Source organism: Heptranchias perlo, chromosome 11 (genome assembly GCF_035084215.1).
Source record: "Heptranchias perlo isolate sHepPer1 chromosome 11, sHepPer1.hap1, whole genome shotgun sequence".
Classification (NCBI taxonomy): Eukaryota; Metazoa; Chordata; class Chondrichthyes; order Hexanchiformes; family Hexanchidae; genus Heptranchias; species Heptranchias perlo.
Window position 1 is genome coordinate 30,863,857 of NC_090335.1, and position 26,041 is coordinate 30,889,897.

The 26,041-nt window shown below is 45.4% G+C and overlaps 1 protein-coding gene across 13 annotated transcripts in view; it reads left to right on the plus strand.

Moving 5' to 3' along the window:
- Positions 1-26,041, plus strand: part of dmd (dystrophin) — a 1,591,310-nt gene that overhangs the window by 594,034 nt on the left and 971,235 nt on the right. For all 13 annotated transcript variants that reach the window (XM_067992781.1, XM_067992785.1, XM_067992782.1 and 10 more), the window contains one exon: positions 25,786-25,974. In XM_067992781.1, coding sequence (XP_067848882.1) covers positions 25,786-25,974 — 189 coding nt within the window. The remainder of the gene's footprint in view (positions 1-25,785; positions 25,975-26,041) is intronic.

Genomic DNA, 26,041 nt, shown 5'->3' on the forward strand with positions numbered 1-26,041 from the left:
GAATATGTGTGACACCTACAGGAAGTGGGCACTATATGCAAGACTTTTAATATATTATAGATTGATTAAGAATTTAGTTCCAATTTAAAAAAAAAAGATATTCTGTTTTTTTTAAATTGCAATGTAATTAAAGAGACTATATAGAAGTTTCAATAGAAGTCCTTGTACAAGTATAATTCCAATGGTTTGTCAGAACAGAGCAGGTAAAATTGCTATGGGTTAAAACGTGCACACAATGCAAGAAATGCAACATAGGAACTTGCTAGGCCATCTGTCTGTATCTCTTTTCCTTGAATTTATACAGACCTGAAACAAGTAGTGGAAATCATTTTGCCAAAAGGTGCTGTAAATTGCTTTCTTTTAGCTTCTTTGAGGTGGAGTTGTTTATGTAGTTTGGACAAATGTGACTGAGTACAATGAGGCAGTCCTTGGACGCTCTTGGGGACAATGATCATGTCGAGTTCATTTACATTTGTTTTCTGAAGAAGCCATCTAATTAGTTTTTAACCATACTGGCTCTAGGCTGGCAAACAATATTAGACATAAGGCAGTGTGTAAGTAAGAAAATTAGTAAGTGGAAAGAATAAGGCATGGGAGTTACTGCTAGCAATATGAATTAGAGTTAATCAACCATTTATTTGTGTAATTGGACATTAGTTACTGAAATAAGTAATCTATTATTTGGCCGCAGTAAATTATCGTGGAAAGGAAGCACTTCTTATTAAATATGTATTTAGCTTCTTGAAAGGTAATTTGTTGATTTGCTGAAGAAGTTGCACCTCATTCAGATTTCCAGTGAAGGTGTATGTGAATTCTCTACATAATATATGGACGACCAAAAGTAAATATAGTTCAGGCACTTTTATATTACTATTACAAAGGCGTGTAGCTGATGGGAGATAGAAACCTGGGTCGATATCTGTATTTTAGATAAAGGTTAGCTGGATTCACTAAAATGAACATGGGGAATGCATTTTCACTGATGGAGCAACTGGGTCTCTACATTCCACAGAGGAGCCCAGCTGGACAGGCACCCTACTATAAAAGATGGAGGCCTAGAAATTCGATGGCTCCGCACCCGTTTTTCAGGTGCAAAATTGGCGCCTAAGTATTCAATATGGCGGGCAGAGGTGCGCTGCCCGCCATATTGTTAAAAGCAGGAAAAGAGGCATCCAGGGCTCAGGCCTGAAACAGGCATTTGGCCCTTTGCATATGTAAATAAGGAGCCTAACGCCTGTTTGAGGCTCCTTTTATAAAATTGGGCTGCCCTGAATGCAGCCGGCACTGGGCCACCTGCTTTCAGTCCTGAATGTACTGACACTTCAACTAATAGGAGGTTAAATTGGATAAACCCTAAAAACGGGCGCGGCGATTGCAGTGCGCGATTAACCAGTGCCCGGTAGTTGCGATGCACATTATATTCATGCCGCTTGCTGTTTTAAATGATTGCTGCGTGCAGCCAGCACTACCTGCGCTGTTGATTGGCTGTACGTATCAGCAGGGGGTTTCGATCTTACGAGTATCTTAAAAGCAGCCTACAAGTCTTAAAGGGAAGGTGCATTGTGGCTGCAAGAAGTGGTGGGAATTGTTTCAAAACTGAATCTGTGCTGTGATTCTTTGAAGAATGGCTGCGCTTGGGAGAGAGCGTGCACCAAAGTTCTCTAATAATGCACTGGAGGCCTTGGTGCAAGAGGTGGAGAGAAGGAGGGGCATCTTGTATCAGCAGGGGGGCAGGAGACCCTCCAGACATATGGTCAGGAGGCAATGGGAGGAAGGAAATGCCAGGAGCGTAGTTTCAAGAACATGAATGCAGTGCAGGAAGAAGTTCAATGATTTAAAACGAGTTGTCACGGTGAGTGAGTTCAAGTTTCAAGTGGCAAATCCTGCCAACTGCACGACTAGCCTCATCCACTGCTCAATTCACTACACCCCCATCACCCACCCACCAACAATCTCTTTCAGTCAGTACTCAACCATTCAAATCATACGCTTTATCTCACCCTCACATACTTAGCACTGTTGCAAGTCTCACACCCACAACTCACAGTTCACACACACTGATAGCTATTCAACCATGACGCATTTCTTTCTTTCTTGCAGGAGAAGGTGACACATAACAGGAGGCAGCAAGTGGCAGTGGCTCCATGGAACACGAACCTGCTGTCCTCTCTCAGGATGATAGCATTCCTGCTCCCACCCCTGCCCTGCCAGTGGCTTTACTGTTGCCTATCAGCCAGCCAGCCTACTCCCTGTGGAGTATTGAAACTTTATCCACATTCAAATGCACAAGCAGCCAGAAGAAATAATCCAGCAACTCACCTATAACTCCTGCATGATCCTTTTAAATAGTGCTGGTGGGGGATCGTTCATGCTCTTTGAGTCCTGTTCAGCTGTGCGATGTTAAGACAGTGCGTTGGATGGAGAGTGGAGTTCCAAAATAGCAGCAGTCCCTATAAAGCAGCGTTGCACATTGATTTGCATCATAATCTTCCCACTCTGCATGCTGCTGGCGCGCAAACCCCTTTACTCGGATGATGTCCTGTGCACTTCCCGTCGGAAGTGTGCGCGTGCATCTCGGACCCCATTTTTGAGGCTTAGTTGGCCGCGTAGCACCTTAAAAAAAAAAAGGGCTCTAAATGGCCCAATTTAACCCCCCTATAGTCTGTCTCCATTCCTACTTCCTCTGGTTGCATTTAAATATAGGAAACAGAATTTGATTCCATAAGCCTAATGTAGATAGGTTCTGAGTAATACAGGGAACAGTAGCATAGTTTACAGGGTTCGGTAGTGTAGTTGTTATGTTACTGAACTAGGCATCCAGAGGCCTGGACTAATAATCCAAATATCGTGAGTTCAAATCCCGCCATGCCAGTTCGAAAATTCAAACTCATTTTTAAAAATCTGGTAATTAAAAGCTGGTGTCAGAATAAGTAACCACGAAGCTGTTGGATTGTCAAAATCCCAACTAATTCACTAATGTCCTTTAGGAAAGTAAACCTGCCGTCCTTACCCGGTCTGGCTTATACGTGACTCCAGTCCCACATTACTGTGGTTGACTCTTAACTGCCCTCTAAAGTGGCCTACCAAACCACTCAGTTGTGTGAAACCACTAGAGAGAAAAACAAGAATCAATCTAGACGGATCACTCGGCTGTGAAACTCCCTACCTAACAGCATTGTGGGGGCACCTTCACCACACTGACTGCAGCAGTTCCAGAAGGTGGCCCACTACCACCTTTTTGAGGGAAACTAGGGATGGGCAATAAATGCCAGCCTTGCCAGTGATTCCCACCTCCTAAGAATGAGTTTAAAAAAAAAATTGTACGGACATTAATTGGGAAAGCAATAGCACCAATGTGTTGAGCGAATTGGTTAGGTTTGAAATAGTTTTTAAAAATCAACATTTCATCCAGAGTTTCTTTTTTTTCTTGCAAATGATTTTCTACTTTCTTCATCACGAGGTTTCTATAGCCATGTGCACCATAGTCCAACTGAGAGAACAGTCACACGGCCTGCTTCCACGTCTCTGCCAATGCTGCTGTTGAGCTAGTTGTGGCAGAAGGTGCATCAGCAGCCCAGGGTCAACAATTCTCTGAATCCCCTTGTGGGTGGTCACACAACTGTGCTTTGGTTGCCATCATCTCCAGTGGCATAGGTAAGATTGGGAAGTTGCCACGTGGAGATTTGTGGGCACAAACCTATTTCAGTGTGGCGCTGTGTGTTGGAGATCCAGACAAACTGCTCCACCATTCTCCCTTAATATAAGTTACATTTCATAATTTATTAATTCTGAAATAACATTGGAACAACATCAAGAGATGGGGCAGTCAGCAGGTGACAGGGACTAGGAAAGTAACGGGAGAACCGCTTGCATTTTGCCATAGGAACGTAAATGTTTCATGTAATTTAATTAAAATTTCAGATTGATTTATCATCCATTCTTTAGGTCTCTCATAGCCATACATCCCTCCCTAGTCAAGAGAGCAGGCAGGCAACTTACTGACAGGCCTGTGCTTCTGCTGCTATGAACAGACTGGAAGGAGGTGCACCAGAATAGCCTGAGGGTGTCTTACCCTTCCTCTCTGCAGGGAAGTGCCTGACCTCTTTTCCTTCTTTTAAAACAAGAATTCTATTGTTTTTTAGATGTTGCAAAGCAATATGAGACTCAGAGCACATAAAGCATAAACTCATAATTCTTCAGCATGGAATATCCATTCATAAATATACTCGCAAAAATCATGAGCACATTACCTGAATGCTGGGGAGGCTCAGCTAAACTGTAAGCAAGTCAACGTAGTACCCACGTTCAAAAATTGGTGGAAATCCCAAGTGCAGAACACGAGGAGAGCGCGATGTTAAGTTCTGACGGCCAGAGCACAGGTGAACCAGGCATTATGTTTCTGGGGACTAAAGGAATGGTTGGAGATCTCTTATAAGACATGGTTGCTCAGGTCCTGGTAGGAATTTAGCCATATCTGAATGAAGATATTAGAGAGTAATTATTCTAATCTGGGAACAACTAATCCATTGCTGGTAAAATAATAGAATCAATTATCAAAAGAAAATTTGAGGACTACCTATGAGGCAATCTAGTAAATAATGGCCAAAATGGAAAACCCTGTCTGACTGTAACTTTTTAGAGGAATTGACATCCCAAGTGGATTGCGAGAAATTATAGGACATCATGTACTTAGATTTCCAAAAAAACTTCAATGCGGTTTCGAAAAGCTGCTGCAGAAGCTGAAAGTAATGGGAATTCACGGTGGAATCTGGAAGTGGATAACATATTCGCTCAAGGAAAAGAAACAATGCCCAGTGATGGGGGAGTAATTTTGGGCAGGGTTTGGTAGGATACTGAGTGGAGTGCCCCAGGGACTGGTACTTGGGCCCCTTATGTCCCTATTAACGACTTGAATTCAGCAACCCAATGTAAACTGGCCAAAGGTGCAGATAATGCTAAATTAGGGGTACAGTTGAGTCAAAGGAAACACCCAGGGGCCTGCAAAAGGACTTAGATAAAATCTATAAATGGGAAGAGCAGTTGCAGATAAAATTCAATAGAGATAATGACAGGTTGGAAGGAAAAATTGTGTTATAAAGTATACTGTGAATGGTGTACACAGAGCTAAAGGTGAAGTTTAAAGATCTGCAGGTAGTAATAAGTTTGGAATTTATGGCCAATGCTTTCTGCCTCTCCCATCCACTCCGCTGATTTTTTGGCAGATCTGGGGTATCCTTGAGATGTAGTACCTAAATTACTCAGTCGAGAGTATTATCAAAATTGGAACCTTCCTGGTGTTGGTGAACACTGGGCAGTGCACTTACATATTGAATCACTGAGGAACGGCCTTTTTAGAAAAGTTATATTTTTGCCACTGAGAAACCTAATGCTTTTCAAAAAAGATAATTCTTGAACATTATGTATTTTTCCATAACTAGGGGAAGCCACTTCTTCTCCTTTGTGCGGTGCATTCTGAGTGAGGTGGCATCACTGTGGCCTGTTTGTAGTCATGGTATATGCTTTACACATTTTTTAGTTCGTAAATCATGTGGATATTCAGTGTTCTTTATGATCTAAAACTTCTGTGGAAAGCAATAAAGTGCAGGAGCAATGAATTGTGCTTTGTTAGCAAACTGTTAAAATGTATTGTTATTTATATCTAAGGCTTGTTCTTGTGTGATGTTGTCTGTAACTACATTATTTCATTCCACTGTGGCTTAGGAAATATGCAGAGCTGCAAGCTTCAATCAGTGCTTTTCTCAAAATGAAATAGCTCTGAATCATACTGTTTAAGAGACGAATGTTGCAGGATATATAAACAGCTTGAGGTAGCAGAGTATAACTGACCCACTGGCATGCTGAGTGCCAACAGGTAGGATGACAACTCCCTGAGAGAAGGTACTGCAAGACAATTCAGGACTATAGATGCACATAGGAGGAAATGTCAGCTAGGAATGCTAGGCTTGTGAGGGAAGATGTAAATAGACCTGGCCAAATTCATTTCACTGTTTTGACTTATAAAGGTTGATGATAAAATGTGTTTGTTGTACCAGGCTGCTTTGCACTCAGATTCCACTGGATCGAACAAAAGAACCTCGAGTCCCTCAGAGGTACGGAAAGGTTTAACTGAACTATTATGGTCTATATAGGAGGAACTATCAGCTTCAAAGTTGGATGATGTGGGATTCAGCTGTGGATGTCTGTACAGTGTGACCACACTGCAAACCCCAGTGTGCTTTATTAGGGAGTGGATTGTTGAGCTCTTCTGAAAGTACAGCACTGTTGATTTGGCTCCCAGAGATCACATCACAGAGAGGTAACAGGAAGCAACTGCTGGAAGCTCAACAGCAGCAGCATCTGCATTAACAAGGCCTTCGCAGAAAAAAAAACTTTGGAGCAATACAAACAGATGAAAGAGTAATAGAACTTTTAAAATCTACTTTGAAAAGGAAGTCTATTTCCATAAGAAAGGAGAGAAAAGAATCATCCCCACGGTGACTTAAAGAGGATAATCTGGGGGAGAAAAATTGGGAAACATGGAAAAGTCAGCTGAAGGTATCTAAAACTAGTTACTTTACCAGCAGAGTAGCAGATACTTGGATAAATGCGATGTCAATTAATTAATTTCAAAAGGAGTTGAAAGGTCAACTGGTTAAGGATGGGACTGAAGTATAGAGATGAAAACTACAGGAAGATCATTTTTTTTGTGCATAGTGCATGTTGTGATTTAAGAACATGCAGGTTCACTACATGGGCCCAGACAGCCTGCGAGCCAGTGATCCCGACAATTATGCCTGGATCGCGACGGCCATTGAGCTCCACTGCTGACCCCATGGGAGTTTGCAGGGCAGTGGGGAGGTCACCCTATTAGCATACCACGGGCGGGAACCCACACAACTAGCAGCATATCTTGGATACCCATCTGCTCAAGCTGCTAGGAAGTCTGGTGACTATTGTCGGGACTAGAGGACTGCTGTGGTCCCCTTAAAAAGAGTACTGACTTGTTCCCAGTGGGCTTCTTTAATAAGGGGCCCCGTTAATATTGCCAAAATCTCTCTCTTTGGGGCTCCAGGGCTGAGTCATGGGCTGAATTTGCAGGCGGGCACCACTTACACCATTTGGCAGCTGGTATACCTGTTCTCACCAGGAGTACTTCCACCACAGATGCAGTGGGTCACTTTAAGCGCCGCAGTTGCAGGAAATCCTGACAAAGGAATTCCCAACTCCACCCCTTCTGTGCCACTGAACTACAAAGCCCACAGGAACTCTGACATTAGGGTGGGACCCAGATATGCTGAGACCCGGCCTAACTTGCAGCTCTTTCAGTGCAAACCTGCCTAAGTTATGATGCGACTGTGCCATAAGGCTGAGGATTTTCGGCCCTGTGATGGTCAGAATCTATGTGGGATATGTACATCTGGTGTAATACTTTGTACTGGAGGAATTTGCATATCCAAGTGACTATAAGGAATTTTGTAAGTAAATGTTCATATGGCGACTATCTATAATTTTCAGCGTTGTGGTGTGTGTGTGTGTGTGTGTGTGTGTGTGTTGGGAGGGACAGATGGTGTATATAACCGAAGAAATTTTTATTAAGATACCATAGGCTGGAAATTGGACCATGTAGCGCCCGTTGTTTCGGCACTACACGGTCTCCCGAAGTTCCAAAATGGCGGCTGGAATGCGCGCGCACATGCGCCGGACGCCATCTTGGTAAAGGGTTACGCGCACACACAGATAAGGAACATCGGCAGCGTGTAAAGTAGGGAGAATATGCGTTAGATCAGTGTGCAACGCTTATTTGAAGTGCTGGACACCATTTTGGCACTTAACGCTCCACTCAACGCATTGTCTTAACCACGAACACCTGAACATGCCGAAGACAGCCTGGAGGACTCCCACCCCCAGAGCTATTTAAAGGGATCATGCAGGTGTTGCAGGTTAGTTCCTGGATTATTGCTTCTGGTTGCTGGTAGAATAGGACGTATTTTTGTCGAAGCTTCCTGTTCTGAGAGAGTTGCTATAGTATATTTGAGAGTGCTTTGGCAGGCACTGCCTTACGGTTGGTGTAATTTACAATAGTGTTTGAACAAAATTCCTGGCAACCAAGGGTGGTCTGCTAGGGCTCCTGCTGGGCATAGAACACGACTGGGGGCATGCTGAGAGGCTGCGAGGAGAGGGACAAGGAGGGAACTGAGCAGGAGGCCATATTCCATGACTGCCTTCAGGGAACAACATTCTTACCTCTGGATGAGCGAGGATCAGTGCATCCAACGATGAGGCTCACCAAAGAGGTCATGACGGAGATTTGCCACCAACTGCAGCCACAACTACAGCCTCGCAGCAGGGCAAGGACAGCATTGCCTGTGGCTGTCAAGGTAACCGTGATGCTGAACGGCTCTGGATCCTTTCAGGCCTCTGCTGGTGAGCTGTGCAACATCTCACAGCGTGCAGTGCACTGCTGCATAAGGGAGGTCATGGAGGCACTACATGAGACCGCAACAGGTTCATCATGTTCCCTCTTGATAGAGAGAAGCAGAAAGAGCGATCACGGGAGTTTGCTCGCATTGCAGGCTTCCCCATGGTGCAGGGTGCCATTGACTGCATGCATATTGCCATGTGTGCTTCAAATGTCAACTCTGTCATCTTCACGAACAGAAAGGGATTCCACTCCCTGAGTGTGCAGCTGGTGTGCGACCACACGCATCGCTTCACGGAGGTCAATTCCCGTTACCCTGGCAACAGTCATGACGCCTTCACTATGCAGCAGTCCAACATGCCAGCTATCTTTGGATCAGCTCGGCAAGTCAAAGGCTATCTACTGGGTGACAAGAGCTGTCCCCTCATGAGGTGGCCCATGACCCCGGTCAGGAACCCATGCACACATGCAGAGCGGGCCTACAATGAGAGCTATGCTGCCACGCGCAACGTCATTGAGCATACCATAGGCATCCTAAAGGAATGCTTCTGCTGCCTGGACCGTTCTGGAGGAGCCCTGCAGTACTTCGCTGAGCTAAGATTTGTGGATATATGCTGCATGCTGCACAACCTCGCCATTATGAGGGAACAGTCTTGCCACTGATTAACCAGCAAGACCCTGAGCCTGAGGGGGAGGAGACGGAAGGGGAGTTGGAGGAAGATGCAAGGGGGCAACAAGGAACACTGGCCCTGTCTGCCAGGGCTCTGTGTACTCACCTGATCCATGAGCGATATCAATAATGTGAACACACCTCCCAAGTCACCAACAATCCTAAACTCCCCACCCGTCCTCTCCCACATGACCATCAAATCGCCTTCGATATGATTACACATTATTTCTTCCCTCAGCTCATCACAGAAATAAAAACCACCACCAAATGCAAATTCAAATTCACATTTATAAATTAACACATGGAATGATGCAAACAAAATGAAACTATTCACCCTTGTGCATTCCCTTAGTGCCTGTTGTTCGTGTACCTTTACCTTTCCTAGTGCTCCAACAAGGTGCATCCCCAGTGGCTGGAGCATGGCTGCTGACCTTCAATGGAGGAGCGTACAGATGGCCATGGAGGATGACCTCGAGCAGCTCTGGGCCAGGAGGACCCGGCTTCAGACTGCACCAGCTTGGCATGGGCTGCAGCAGTCTGACCGGCAACAGCAAGGGCATTGGAGGAGTGGCAGGGGTGGGAGCAGGAATGCTGTTGTCTGGAGAGAGAACAGCAGGTTCAACTGCCATGGCGCCACTGCTTCTCTCCCAGGGCGGTGCCTCAGCAATCCTGGTGATCAGCTGGAGAACGGATTGCTGGAGTGCGGTGAAGCCCCAGAAGCCCCGTTCCACAGTGGTCCCCGGAGCCATGAAAGCAACAGTCTGTGCTTCCACTGCAGCAGTCTGAGCTTCAACCAAATCTTGCAGACTTTTGATCACATCGGTTTGTGCTGCAATGAAAGCCCTGACATTGGCCATCAGACGCTGCATCATGGTGGGATCCTCAGGTATGCTGACGGAGGTGATCACCCGTCCCATGTGGGTAAGGATGGGCTCCAAGCTCTGCACATAGCCCTGTCCCAAGTTGGAGCTGGACTCCTCCATACCCCTTGACATTGTGCGCAGGCTTTCTGGCAGGCTTTCCAGTGCACCAAGCATTTGGTGGTGTACGCCCATCAGCTGTCTTTTATAGCCTGGCCCATCAAAGTCCTCATCTGACACCACGGCAGCAGAACCATTGTATGACCTCGCCCTCCGACGAGCTGGCACCTGTGGTATCCGTTCCTCCCACCCCGGCTCCTGCGCACTTGTGCTCGGTGCCTCACCACGTGCAGATCCCTCCACTAACCTAGCCTCTAAAGGATGCGCAGTGTCAGTCTCTGAGCTGGTGGATGCGAGTGTCAGGTCGAGTGACGGTGTGGCTTCAGTGTCCCCCACCCCCTCTTCCTCCTCCACCTCGGAAGGTGCCAGTTCCAGTTCTTGGTTATCTGCAATGACAAAGGGAAACAGGTTGAGTTGTGGAGCGGGGAGAGGAGCAAGTAAGACGGGCATGCAGACACCATCTGCAGTACGTGAGTCAGAAAAGATTGTGGAATCAGTCCTCCTCCATGTTGAACACCACTTGGAGGAAGCACTGAGGGTAGCAAGGGCACAAAATGTACTCTGGGTGGGGGACTTCAATGTCCATCACCAAGAGTGGCTCGGTAGCACCACTGCTGATGGAGCTGGCCGAGTCCTGAAGGACATAGCTGCTCGACTGGGCCTGCGGCAGATGGTGAGCGAACCAGCACGAGGGAAAAACCTGCTTGACCTTGTCCTCAGTCTACCTGTCGCAGATGCAATATGTTCATGACAGTATTGGTAAGAGTGACCACCGCACAGTCCTTGTGGAGAGGAAGTCCCGTCTTCACACTGAGGACACCATCCAACGTGTTGTGTGGCACGATCACCGTGCTAAATGGGATAGATTCAGAACAGATCTAGCAGCTCAAAACTGGGCATCCATGAGGCGCTGTGGGCCATCAGCAGCAGCAGAATTGTATTCCAGCACAATCTGTAACCTCATGGCCCGGCATATTCCTCAATCTACCATTACCAACAAGCCAGGGGATCAACGAGGAGTGTGGAAGAGTACGGTAGGAGCAGCACCAGGTGTACCTAAAAATGAGGTGCCAACCTGGTGAAGCTACAACTCAGGACTGCATGCATGCTAAACGGTGGAAGCAACATGCTCTAGACAGAGCTAAGCGATTCCACAACGAACGGATCAGATCAAAGCTCTGCAGTCCTGCCACATCCAGTCGTGAATGGTGGTGGACAATTAAACAACTAACGGGAGGAGGAGGCCCAGTAAACATCCCCATCCTCAATGATGGCGGAGTCCAGCACATGAGTGCAAAAGACAAGGCTGATGCGTTTGGAACCATCTCCAGCCAGAAGTGCCGAATGGATGATCCATCTTGGCCTCCTCCCAATATCCCCACCATCATAGAAGCCAGAGTTCAGCCAATTCGATTCACTTCATGTGATATCAGCTCCAACAACACTCAAGAAGCTTGACACCATCCAGGACAAAGCAGCCCGCTTGATTGGTATCCCATCCACCACACTGAACATTCACTCCCTTCACCACTGGCGCACCGTGGCTGCAGTGTGTACCATCCACAGGATGCACTGCAGGAACTCGCCAAGGCTTCTTTGACAGCACATCCCAAACCCGCGACCTCTACCACCTAGAAGGACAAGGGCAGCAGGCACATGAGAACAACATCACCTGCACGTTCCCCTCCAAATCACACACTGTCTCGACTTGGATCGCCGTTCCTTCATCGTCGCTGGGTCAAAATCGTGGAACTCCCGACCCAACAGCACTTTGGGAGAACCTTCACCTCACGGACTGCAGCGGTTCAAGAAGGCAGCTCACCACCACCTTCTCAAGGGCAATTTGGGATAGGCAATAAATGCTGGCCTCGCCAGCGACGCCCACGTCCCGTGAACGAATAAAAAAAAAGGAGGTGGATGTGGGAAACAAGAAGGAGCATTAGGTATGCAGAAACCTTCTTCATCGGGACCTCCAGCACCGCCAGTGGCTACAGCCGCAGTGACGGCCTGCCCAATGATCTGCAGCACCGTCTCTTCCTTGGGGGGGGGGGGGGGGGGGGGGGCGGTGAAGACGTGTAAACTTGCCTGTGCTCAGGTCTCTCCTGCTGCCGGCAGTTATGCACCACCTTCTCTTGCAAGACAGAGGGCAATGTGTCAGTGAATATCCTGCACTGTGCTTGGGCAATGTGCCTGTTGAATAGATGCCAGTGTGTGTGACCTGTGAGTGGTGGCTGTGTGGCCTGTAAGTGTGGTACTATGTGTGGGTGAGATGCAGCACGCGAAGTGCAGCGTTGCATACGGATCGGCAGCATTTGTTGGTGGGTGGGTGACGGGGGTGGGTGTTGTGCGTGGTGCAATTGGCAGGACCTTGACCACTTGTATCATATCTTTGAACTTTTTCCGGCACTGCACCCACATGCGTGGTGCAGTGCTCCTGGCATTCACCTCCTGGGCCACTGCCTCCCACTGACTGCGCAGCTGGTGTCTGGAGTGTCTCTGACCACCCTGCAGGTACAGGATGGCCCGCCTTTCGTCCACTCCCTCCACCTGGGTCTCCAGTGCATCATCAGAGAACCATGGGATGCGCTGTCTTGCTAGTCCAGCAATCCTTCCTGCCATCCTGCACTGCTCTCAATTGACTGTGCACCTCCTTTTTAGGAGGTGCAGGCTGCCTTTAACAAGTACTGGCCACGCCCCATTTTGAGCCTCCCGCTTGTGCGTGCCACCTCTCAACAGCACGGGTAGTGCCAGCAGCATGTACAAATCATGGTAATGATCAGGCAGCATGAAGCTCATGTGCTGCCTGCATCGGGAGCACCGGGCGCGGGTTAATCGCGGATCGTGATGCCCGCGTCTGGTTTCGAGGGTTACCAAATTTAACCACCCATGTAATTTTACCTGGTGGTCACAGTTACTCTTGTATTGGAGGTTTTTTTTCTCTGCCAAGCTCTCCACAGACCAGGAAGATCAGGTATGTCTGATGATGCATTGTTTACCCTGACCTATTGCTAAATGTCTTGTTGTTGAGCACTGATGTTGAGAAGGCGGAATCAAAGACTGTGGGAGACAGATTTGGGGGGAGAGACAACAGGTGCATGCTGCCGAGCAGAAATCAAGGAAAGTTGATGGTGACAGAATTTAGCAGACAGAAATAGGCATGGCTAGTTTACAAAGGAAATCCAATTTTCGAACACTCTTTGAAGGGAAAGGAAGAGTAAGCAAGAAAGAATTGATATTTAGATAGCACCTTTCATATCCTCTCAAAATAATTCACAGTCAATGAAGTACTTTTGAAGTGTAGTCATAGTTGTAATGTAGGGAAACACAAAAGCCAATTTGCACACAGCAAAGTCCCACAGAAGCAAGAGCTGTGCCTGATTTTATTTCCCCTGCTTCTTGCTAAATGGAGGCCAAAGTAATTGCGAACAAGTTCCCTAAACCTTGTCATTAAACACAACTTGTTTTTAATTAATTTATGATTTTAGTTATTTGTAATATGTCAAGGAATGATTCAAACTATAGAAGTTTAAGTATATTCACAGAATTTTATTTTGTGTTGCAGCATTTTGAATCCAGTTACACTGGGGTAAATTTTAACCCACAAGAACGGGTTGGTTGGAGGGGAGGTGGGGAGTAAAAATTCTCCGTTTTTGGAGCAGGACCGCATCCCGGCTCCAAAGTCAGGGTGCGTGCGCGCTTCTGAAACTCGGAAGTCCTGCCGGCACTTAAAGCCAGCGGGACGATATTTAACGGGTCAGGTGACCTACTTAAAGTGCTTAAACCTGTTAACTTTGTGTGCATTGACCTACACCAGCCATTTTAACTGCACCTGAACGTGTGTCCCATGGCCTCTGAAACACGCCATGGAAATGGAGGCGTTTTGCAGCAGACCCTCATTTGAACTTTTAAACCAGTGTTTGACACATGAAGAAAAAGTGAGTTTTTGCAGCAGGGCAATCAGTTCTCTCAGACAAACCTTTGGCTGGGAGTTCTTTGTGTTTAGGCTGAGATTTCTTGGTTCACACTCAGAATTCTTGTGTTCACACACTTACCGACATTTTGGACCCCCTCAAACTGACAACATCAGGATGGGGATGGGGGGGGTGCAATGGGTTTATTCAGCAGTACATCTGGGGAGGAGGCACATCACCGTCCGTGGCAGGCACGGCGTGCAGTTCTGGAGTTGCAGCTTTACAAGACAGAGGTGCGCCACAAGGACCTGCAGAAGAGCAGAGAGGGGACCAACGGAGGGGCCGAGGTCGCAGGAGGCACTACCCACGTGAGAGGGTCTACAGGCAGAAACTGAGCTTCCTGGACCTCTCTGAGGAGCAGTGCCTACACAGGCTCAGATTGAGTCACCAGGTGGTCGCAGACATCTGCAGGCTCCTTCATGCAGAGCTGCTCCCGGTTGGGCCTGATGGACACGCATTGCCCGTCGCAGTTAAAGTCACCACTGCCCTCAATTTCTTTGCCTCCGGATCCTTCCAGGGCGTCACCGGTGACATCACCAGGATCTCTCAGTCGTCTGCAAATAAGTGTATATGACAGATCACAGATGGCTTGTTTGCCAGGGCAACTGACTATGACAACTTCTCTTACAACGGCATCAGCCAGACTGAGAGGGCAGTGGGTTTCCACTCTCTGGCTGGCTTTCCATGGGTACAGGGTGCAATTGACTGCATACATGGAGCAATCCGAGCACCTCCACACGAGCCAAGACTGTTCATCAACCGAAAAGGATCTCATTCCATCAATGCGCAGCTGGTTTGGGACCACCAGAGGAGGTTTCTGCAGGTGTGTGCCAAATTCCCTGGCAGCTGCCATGATTCCTTCATTTTGTGCGAATCCAACATCCCAGCCCTCTTCCGCACATAAGACAGACTTAAGGGCTGGCTCCTTGGAGACAAGGGACAACCCCTGCAGACATAGCTCATGACACCTGTGAGAAACCCCACCACGGAGGCACAGCAGCGGTACAACGACAGTCACATCACCAAGTCTGTCATTGAACAAGCCATTGGAATGTTCACAGTGGCTTCAGGTGCTTGGATTGATCTGGGGGATCTCTTCAGTACTCACTGGTGAGGGTGTGCAGAATAATAGTTATGTGTTGCGTCTTGCACAACATCGCTCAGCAGAGAGTGTGACAGGTGGAGGAGCGCCCATGCGCTCATGAAGCATCTGCATCTGCCCACAACATTGAAGAAGATAAGGAGCAGGAGGAGGATGATAACAAAGATGGACAATCCATCGGCAGAGCAGGGGAACACATGGCTGCTCATGGTGCCAGGGAGTCGCTGATATCTGATAGATTCTCACAAGGAAATCTGCAAACTGAAGATAGTGAAGTACTCAGACCACCTGGTACAACCACCACCAACACCAGCCCCCTCACCACCCTCCCCTCTGCTTAGGAACATGGGAACAGGAGTACGTCATTTAACCCCTCAAGCCTCTTCTGCTATTCAGTGAGATCATGGCTGATCTGCATCCTAACTCCGTATACCTTCCTTAGCCTCATATCCTTTAATACCTTTGGTTAACAAAAATCTATCAATCTCAGATTTAAAATTAACAATTGAGCTAGCATCAACTGCTGTTTGTGGAAGAGAGTTCCAAATTTCTACCGTCTTTTGCGTGTAGAAGTGTTTCCTAACTTCACTCCTGAAAGTCCTGGCTCTAATTTATAGGCTATGTTCCCTTGTCCTGGACTCCCCAACCAGCGGAAATAGTTTCTCTCCATCTACCCTATCTACCTTAATATCTTGAAAACTTCTAAATTCCAGGGAATACAACCCTAGTTTGTGTAATCTCGCCTCGTAATTTAACCCTTGCAGTCCAAGTATCTTTCTAATAGATCTACCCTGCACTCTCTCCGAGGCCAATATATCCTTCCTAACATGCGGTGCCAGGAGCCAGGACCTGGTGTGGTGGGCTTTGTATAGCTGTAGCATAACTTCTACCCCCTTGTATTCTAGTCCTCTAGATATAAAGGCCAACATTCCATTAGCCTTTTTAATTATTTTCTGTACCTGTCCATGACATTTTAATGATCTATGTACATGGACCCCTAAGTCTCTTTGGACCTCCACTGTTTTGAGCTTTTCACCATTTGGAAAGTACTCTGATCTATTCTTTTTAGGTCCAAAGTGGATGACCTCGCACTTGCCTACATTGAAATCCATTTGCCACAGTTTTGCCTCTACATTTAATCTATTAACATCTCTGTAATTTTATGCTTCCATCTATGCTGCTTACAATGCTGCCTATCTTAGTGCCATTGGCAAACTTGGATATGTGGCTCTCTATCCCATCATCTAAGTCGTTAATAAATACAGTGAATAGCTTGCACAAAATAGTCCTTCAATGACACATACGCCCGCTGTAAATGCGCCCAATTTGCGCCATGAAGTCTTGGCATTCATGATGAAGCACATGCAAGGGGGCTTTCACAAAAAGGACTCAAGAATGGACAAGACGTGGCAGTGGTGGTGACAAGTATAATATTTAATGCGAATGTAAGAGAAAACAAATATAAATGAACAACGTAACATTTAGTGAGACACCCTTGTGCATACTATTGGTGAGTACAAAACCTTCGCCGCCTTCTTCCTGCTGCTTCTACGTGGTGTGGAGGTAGTGGCAGGTTGCTCAGGTCCCTGTCCTGGCTGCTGAGATGCTCGCAGCCTACGCCCTCTGGGTTTTGGAGCCCATGAGGTTCCTGCCAAAGACTGCTCCACCTGCACCTGTGCAGGGGCATTCTCGGCCATAGGGAGAGGAAGCAGCATTGCGAGTACTGGTTGAGGGGGTGGGCAACAGGTGAGAGGTGGAAGCGCTTTGAGTAGAGTCCCTACTTCCATGTCCCCTTTCACCATCATCCCTCTCCAGGGCCAGGGTCACATCACTCCTACCACTCTGCTGGACAACAGCTTAGAGAACATCTGTGATGCGTTGTAAGGCCACTGCTAAAGTATCTGTCTCCCTGTTTAAGTCATCAGACAAGTTGGCATCCTGTGTCCACACGGCCGTTGTCAGGGCCTGAATGGACTCATTTGTGAGCCGTGCTTGAAGCTCAATGGAGGCTGCCGTTCTCTCCATCGCAGACATTCCTGCACTTACCTGCGCCACCATTCCACTAATGCTGGAGGTGGACTCCTCCATCCTCTCTGCTTTTGTGGAGAGTGTGCGTGGCACGTCTTCCAGCACCTTGCAAAGATGCAGCTGTGCCTCTATCATTCTCCTTCTCAATGATGGCTCCCAGGGTTCAACATCTGTGTCCAGCTGAGAAGAGCTTGGACAGGAGTGCGCCGTCTGACATGGACTCTCCACAGCTCCCCCTGCCACCAGTGTCTGCTCGTGCTCACTTGTGAGTGGTGAATCACCAGGTGACAACCCAACCATCTGCCTAACAGGACCCACCAAGGTGTGAGTATCTGCGCTGGTGCATGGCTGGATATGATGTGATGGTGTCCCCTCAGAGGCATGGAGCTCCTCTGAGGAATCACCCTGGTCCACGTCATGTGCCGCTTTGGCAACCTTTGAAGGCCCTGGAAGAGAGCATAAAGCAATATTAAGGATCATCGCAGAATTATTTTGCGATGAGCATACTGAGGTGTGCATCAGGCCAGCCATTGATAACATCAATTCATGATGTGTTTGAAGGATGTCAAAGTACTGTCGCTAGACGTTTGCGGGGTGCCGGTCTTGGCATCCCCGACAGACAGGCATTCGACTGTGTGGTTCAGCTCCAAGACCTCGTCCTCCACCTCTGTCAGGGCCACTATTTGTGGTGGCCGCCCTCCAGTCCTACTCCTACCCTGCGCATTTTGCACTCTTTTCTCCTACAAGGGGAGAAAGAACAGACGTGTGAGTGAGTGAGGGTGATGGGGTCACCCGATGGATGCATTCCTTTGGACGAGGCGGCCAATGAAATAGATACATCAGAGGGTGAGTATCAGACAGATTCATCACATTGCATATCAGGATTGGGGTGAGTGGAGGTGGTGGGTTCACAAATGGGGAGGTGAGGAAGTGCACAGAAAGTAAGTTGATAATGAGCCTTGTCCTCCCTGATACCTGAGGACTCCCAGGGCCACTCCTTCCTGACTGTATATCACTGTACCGCCACCTCTGGTGGGTCTGTCCTGCCAGTGGGACAGGACATACCCAGGGATGGTGATGGAAAAGTCTGGGACGTTGGCTGAGAGGTATGATTCTGTGAGTATGGCTATGTCAGGCTGTTGCTTGACTAGTCTTTGGGACAGCTGTCCCAATTTTGGCACAGAAAATAAGTTGATAATGAGCCTTGTACTCCCAGATACCCTGTCCAGTGGTCTGACCTGAGAAAAGATGAAATTCACCCAAGCAGGTTGGAGTTGCCATTCACCCCAAGACTTGAACTTGTCACCTTCCAGAGGGAGGCAGAGCTTGAGTTGATAAGCTGCCCAAAATCATGTTTTAAATTACATTCTTTTGTTGTGCTCTTAGTCCTGGCATTGCATTTTCCTGGTGCAGTTCCACAGTGTACTGGCAGCATTTAGGAGAGAGAATTGAGTTCTCTTATCATATAATACTGAATGGATATGCATTTCAGGAACTAAAAATAGTTTGTGCATCAGGATTCAATTCATAATGGAGCCAGAGCCAACATACCTGGTATGCTGCTATAAATTGCACACACATCCTATACTGCAAGGCAAAAAACTGTTTCATCCTGAATAGCAGCAACTTCACTTTGGAAGTACCATCTCATCGTTGCTTGTATGCCCTCAGTAACAGGTGTTAATGTCCTGATATAATTTATAAAAATAATATTGCTCATCTTCTGTTTGTTTTCTAATCTGTAGGTGATGTGTGTTTCTTCTTATACATGTAAATATGTAGATCTACTGCATATTACTGCAATGTCAAGACTCATTACACCATTTCCAACTTGAACCCATCCTATCCTAGCAACTCAAATTCCTCCTTAGCTTCCTCAGTCTTCGTTTTCTTCTATAATCTACAGACTTTCAAAACCCACGCTTGTCATCATCCAACCAGTACGTCTTGTCTTTTCTCATTCTTTCCAACACTGGAGGTGTCCTGCATTGTAGGCCCTGGTCTTTTATCTAGGTTGTTTTTTTTGAAGAGATATGAATAACAGAATTTTTGAAAGCAATGAGTGCTTGGGTATTTTTGGGCTTCAGCTTCTGGTGCTTGGGGATTTGCACACTAGCAAGGCTTCTGACCAATTCCAGTAACACAGGCCGGCATGAATCTGCTAGAGAATAGGGGACACATTCCCCATCCTAGACTGAAGTACCATCTACACCAGTCAGTCACTGGAGAAATGAGGGCAAATACCAACATGAGCAAGGGTTAATTATGGTTATTTACCGTTCCCCAATCCATAGTCTATATACATTTCAACGAAAGTGCAGAACATGGCATCATGTGTGTATAGTAAGTCCCTCTGTGAACCTATGCCACTAATAACAAAATGTTTTTGTATATGCAGAGGTATTTTTTTTACTTGCTTACATGTGTGCTGCCATTTTTAATTGGAGAGTGCCTCAAACCAGGAATGATTCTTCCCAAACAGATTCTAATTAAGATTGCTGAGGGCTTTTTAGATTCACTTTTGCCTCCATCCCTCACCGCTGCTCTGTGATGATTTTGCTCATTTAAGTTGCACCTTTCGTGCCTGGTAATAGATGTGACATTTACTGGTTTCTGACTTTTACATGGATTTAATTTGTAATACAAATTACAAAAAGGCACCAACATTTTGATTCATGTAAAGTACCAAAAGTAATTAAATGATCAAAATGTAGAAGGTGAGGTCAGAAATATTTCACTGACGAGGAGAAGGAAACCTTTTTTGTTGATTTTGCTCAGCCTATTTGCATTATTACATTATACAGAAGATGTTTGTTCTTTCTAAGGAACATTGTAAATAATATTGAACATTTGTTAATCTCATATTCCTTTTAGAAATCATGAAATATTCATTGACTTCAACATTGATTAATTGCAAAAATAAACTTAATTGTCAGCATATTTCAGTTGTTGCAGACAGATGCTGGCTTATCTTTAAGTAGGCCATATATTGGATGTAAAACATTGGGGGCTGTAGGGTGAGTTTTATTTACATTGACTTTAAGGTTTTCACATTCTCCATGTGTCAAACAAGCCGTTACAACTTAATTTGCCTGAGAAATTCATCATTTAGCAGCGTAGAGAAATATTGCCACCGAGGTGTTGAAATGGTTTTACATAAAATTTCCCTTATAAAAATGGCAGCATTTAACTGCAAGAAGATTATTTACTGTTTCACTGCAGAGCATAATTCAGAATCCATTGATATATAATATGGGTTATTAATATGTTTAAGTCTGTAATCCTGGCACTCGACAAGTAGTCATTAAAATGCAATTGAAGAGACTGAACACAATGGCTTCTGAGAGTGAAGAACTCAATGTTTTGTAGGTTTATGTCCACATTTATGTGGTGCTTAAGCTGTTGTTTAAGTATGAAAAATGGTTTAAAATACGATGAGTGCTAAAAACGCCTGCTTGTTTAATGCAATCCTTCCATGGTGAATGGAATCTATGGGATTTAAACTTTTAAACAGATGACAACTTTAGGTGACACCGGAGAGTTATCATTCACCTTTTGCCATGTTCAAAACTAAACAAGGGGCAGAATGGGGCAGGTCAGAGGGTGAAATCATAGCTTAAGTTGTGATGTTGCCTTTGCTGCAAATGAGAATTCATTGAAAACTTTAACTGCACCCCTGATGAGGAAAAGGATGAAGGTACTACCCAGTGTGATACACAATAATATGAACTTACGAAATTGGCAGGCAGAAAAAGACCAGCTGATCCATCAAGCCTGTCCCACAAAAAAAATAATAACAAGAATATAATAAAAAGTTATGGATGAGAAAAAGCCATTTGGCTCATCAAAGCTCATCTCCCCAGGACTCTAACCCACCCAGCCAGGTTTCCAGCTGCATTTTGAATGCTCCGTAATGCCTATGAGTCTGCTATGTTACTGTGTGGTACAGATCAGAAAGGTCCCAGATTTGATTCTCAGCCAGTGTGGTTGGAAGACTACACTCAGCGTCGGCATCCCTGAGCTTTATCAAGTGACCATTTCTACAAAGTGTATGTGCGGTAACTAGTGAGATAGATAGGCTTTTTTTGCAGCCAAGATCAAGTCTTGATTGGTGTGTGGCTTCTCAGGTGGCAGGGTAAGGGACATAACAGAGCAGGTGGAAAAGCTTTTCGAAAAGGAGGTGATCTGCCCGATGATGTGATTCATGTCAGAACCAATAACACAGGAAAAAGTACAATATCGGTCTTGCAGAGGGAATTTGAAAGGACCAAAGTTGAACAGCAGAAACTCAAGGGCAGCAATCTCACTGTCATGTGCTTGGCTACTTAGGACAGTGGGCGATGAGAGGCATCAATGTGTGATTTAAAACATGTAGAATTGAGGGTTTCAAATTTCTGGGGCATTGGGGCAAATTTTGTGAAAGATGATAGCTACACAGCTGGACAGTATTCACCTGAACCAAATTAACACTAGTGCCCATACAGAGAGGATTAATTGGCTTGTATGAGAAGATTTAAACTTTGAAGGTGGGGGAGCTGACAAGACAGACCAAGAACTAGGAATGTTGATGAGCATTGAGGCTCTCAAGATGTCAACATTAGATAAAGGAGGATTCAAGAGTAGCAAAGGGAAGGGGAACAATGACACAAACCAGGCAACACCGAAGACGTTAGAAAATTGTGACTTGCCTTTGAAAAGACAAAGAAAAATACAGTAGCGAGAAAAGGAAGAAAAGTAATGAAGGAGCGAAGGTTACTGAGAGTAACAGGGAAAAATAACTAATGTATGTGCGATAATGCAAAAGGTCTAAAGAATAAAATTGGAGAGTTAGAAGAATATTTGCAGTTTAAAAAAAAAGCTACATTACTTTAACTGAAACTTGGCTTCACCTGGGACATGACTGGGAACAAAACATTCAAGGTTATAACTTTAGAAAAGACAGGTAAAGAAAAAAGGGAGGGACATAATGTTGCTTATTAAGGAAAAAGTTTCAGTATTTAGAATCCTTTCATTATTAGAAATAATATTCAGATATGGGGCTGGACTTTCTTGATCCTGCCCCCACAGGGTTGTAGGACTTACCTTTGGGCCACTGTCAGCAAGACAAGTGGCCCGATATTCATTTTGTTCAAATGGGTGAATTGCCTCTGGAGGTGCAGGCAACTCGCCCAATTAATACTAATGAGGCCCGAGGCACAATTTCTTGGGTTCGGGCGCGCTTGCGGCTGCATCACCACCTTCGTGCCTGAAGCCAGGCACCGACGAATTTCTACTCAAATATCTTCTGGACTGAGCAAAATTTGCTCTCTTCATGTCTAATACCAAATTTGGAAGTGTAGCAAACTACCAGGGAGAATGCAGGAGAATATATACAGGCTAGGAGAATGGGTAGATCATAGAAAGGTTACTGTACAGAAGGATGCCATTCGGCTCATCGAGTCCGCGCCAGCTCTATGCAAGAGCAATCCAGTTCGTCCCACTCCCCGCCCTTTCCCCATAGCCCTGCACATTTTTTACTTTCAAGTACTTATCCAGTTCCCTTTTGAAGGCCATAGTTGAATCTGCCTCCACCATCCCCTTGGGCAGTGCTTTCCAGATCCTAATCACTCGCTGTGTAAAACAATTTTTCTTTATGTCACCTTTGGATCTTTTGCCAATCACCTTAAATCTATGTCCTGTGGTTCTTGATCCTTCCACCAATGGGAACAGTTTCTCTCTATCTACTCTGTCTAGACCCTACATGATTTTGAACACCTCTATCAAATCTCCTCGCAACCATCTCTGTTTCAAGGAGAACAACCCCAGTTTCTCCACGTAACTAAAGTCCCTCCTCCCTGGAATCATTCTAGCAAATCTCTTCTACACCCTCTCTAAGGCCTTCACATTTTTTGTAAAGTGCGGTGTCCAGAATTGGACACAATACTCCAGTTGTGGCCGAACCAATGTTTTAAAAAAGGTTCATCATGACTTCCTTGCTTTTGTACTCTATGCCTCTATTTATAAAGCCCAGGATCCCATATGCTTTTTTCTCAATCTGCCCTGCCACCTTTAACAATTTGTGCACATATACCCCCAGATCTCTCTGTTCCTGTACCCCATTTAGAGTTGTGCCCTCTAGTTTATATTGCCTCTCCTCGTTCTTCCTACCGAAATGTATCACTTCGCATTTTTCTGTGTTAAATTTCACCTGCCACGTGTCCGCCCATGCCACCAGCCTGTCTATATCCTCTTGAAGTCTATCACTATCCTCCTCACTGTTAACTACCCTTCCATGTTTTGTGTCATCTGCAACTTTTGAAATTGTGCTCTGTACACCCAAGTCCAAATCATTAATATGTATCAAGAAAAGCGGTGGTCCTAGCACCTGGGGAGTACCACTGTACGCTTCCCTCCAGTCCAAAAAACAACCGTTCACCACTACTTGGATTCCTGGCAGATGTTGTTTAATACAGAAAAAATTGTTCTAAGACAAAATATGAATAAAGAATGGAAACGTGCCTTTCAGGGTAAATTTCTCCATGCACTGGAGGAGCAGGTTAAAAAAAAACACTACTTAAGAAGGCAAATTGGAATTTGTGGTTTATACCAAGGAGGATTGAATACAAATAAGATCACGAAGACTATAAAATGATAGGCAACATCTGCAATACTGTTTGCAGTTTTGTGCTGCTCTTTATGGGAGAGATACAGCAGCACTGGAGAAAGTGCAACACATGAATTTATTCTTTGTGGTTCTTGGCACATGTATAAACCAGTAGTGCTATAAACCAGTCATAAATCTTGATAATAGAATTTTTTGGTAAATTTTGTGCTCATCAGGTAAGTACTCGTGAATGGACCACTTCCTTGTTTTTGGTACAATGTGTCAGCATTAAGCAATTGCAGATCACGTGTATCACAGCCGGCTTTATCTATGTAACAATAAACACTGTGGGTTAGATTTTCAACTTACTGCCCAGGCGTAAAACCAGTGTTGCAGATCAGCCACCCGTTATAGATCCCACCTAAAATCAATGGAAATGCAAATTTGGCAATTTCTGTAACATCAATTTTACACGAAGACGACAAGTTCAATGTCTACCCTTGTATTTCAAAAGTGATCAATTTTGGGTGGGACTTTGGGATATTTGAATGTAAAAAGGTGGTACATAAAGGGAAGTATTGCTTATTCTTTCAGAGTAAAACTCCCTCTACTCTGCCCCAATAGTGTGCTTTAACCCTCCGCCTCAAAAAGTTTATCTTCTGCTGTGACATTCTCCATTTTCCACATCTGCCATCTGATGGTAGGGTTGCCAACACGGGTTGAATGTATTCCTGGAGGTTTCATCACATGACCTTCTCCCTCCAACTGCCCTGACCCACGTTCCTGCCATTGGTTACCCAGCACATCCATCCTGATGGCACACCGCCTTCCCACGCCAATTGGAAAGCGAAAAGACTCTTCATTACCCAATTGGATGATTCTTGACTGCCAGTCAAACAGCTTTATTTTCCATCTCCAATATTTTTATAACTAGAAGTGCTCAAAGAAAATGAAAAAACGCTTCTTTTTAATGCCAAATGATTTTTCTCCAGGGTTACTCGCAGCAGTGCCCTGGAGATTAATCTTCAATTCCTGGAGACTCCAGGCCAATTCTGGAGGGTTGGCAACCCAATCTGATGGTCTTGCTGAATGAAATTGCAATTAGTGCCGAATTCAGGCTAACTTTGTGCTATGGGCTCATATTCACTAAAATCACAGCCCAATCAATGCTGCATGCCAGGGAGTCATAGGTGCTGCTAATGTCCAGCATTGCTCAGGGTAGATCAGGGAAAGAAGCTTTAAAAGAAACTGGGATTCAATTTTTACCTTGATGAAAAGTAGTGGACTTTCAGGCAGTACAACTGGAATATTCTATTACTTCAATATTTTAAATACTTTTTCTGGTCCTGCTGGGATTGGTGATTTCTTAATGTTTGGCTGGTACATTGTCTATGTGGTAATGTGTACTTTGAGCCATCCTCCTATCGAACAACCTGCCATTACTCTGATCCGAATGATCAGCTTTCAAGCGAATTACAGAAGGGTAGGATTGGGGGCCGGGATGGGAAGAGGCTCAGAAGCTTATTACCAGTTTTATTTCTGCTACTATTACCAGATCCAGAATCATAATTTTGCTGCTACCATGCCCAGTGCGGCCAGTGGCAAAACCCAATCCAACATTATTGTGGAAAAGTTATCCCCAGAAATGAAAGTCTGAATGGGTTGTTTGTTTTATTTAAGTGAAATTGCAAAACCGATAAGTCCCAGAAGACATTAATCAGTATTGAATGTATTATGCAGTTAAAAGGGTTTTGTAATTGGGGATATACAAAGTAATGAATAGTGCCAAATCCAATCATGTCCCTTTTAGCATTTGAAAAGAGACAAGTAAGCATAAGAATTATCACCTCTTTATATCTAGCTCTTGAATTTGGAACAAATTCCCTGGAGATGGTAAGAAAATGAAACAAGATCATAACTCCTCTCGAGTTTCAAAACTATAGTGTCATTGTATTGATTATTTTGTTAATGTTGTGGAACAGTTTGAGCCATCCTTAATTGAAGAACATCCGCTCTGTTTCACTTTGAGCAGCTCTCAGAATCATCGGTAGAGAAGCCAGCTGGAAGCTCACTGATGGAAAGGGAAGTGGACCTGGACAGCTACCAGACTACCTTAGAGATGGTGCTGACCTGGCTGCTTTCAGCTGAGGATTCGTTGCAGGCTCAGGGCGAGGTCTCAGATGATGTGGAGGAGGTCAAGGAACAGTTTCATGCCCATGAAGTAAGTGCGTTACCATAATGGTGGTGGGCAGGGATTGTGGTTAGAGGGAAGGTACATATTAAGTGTT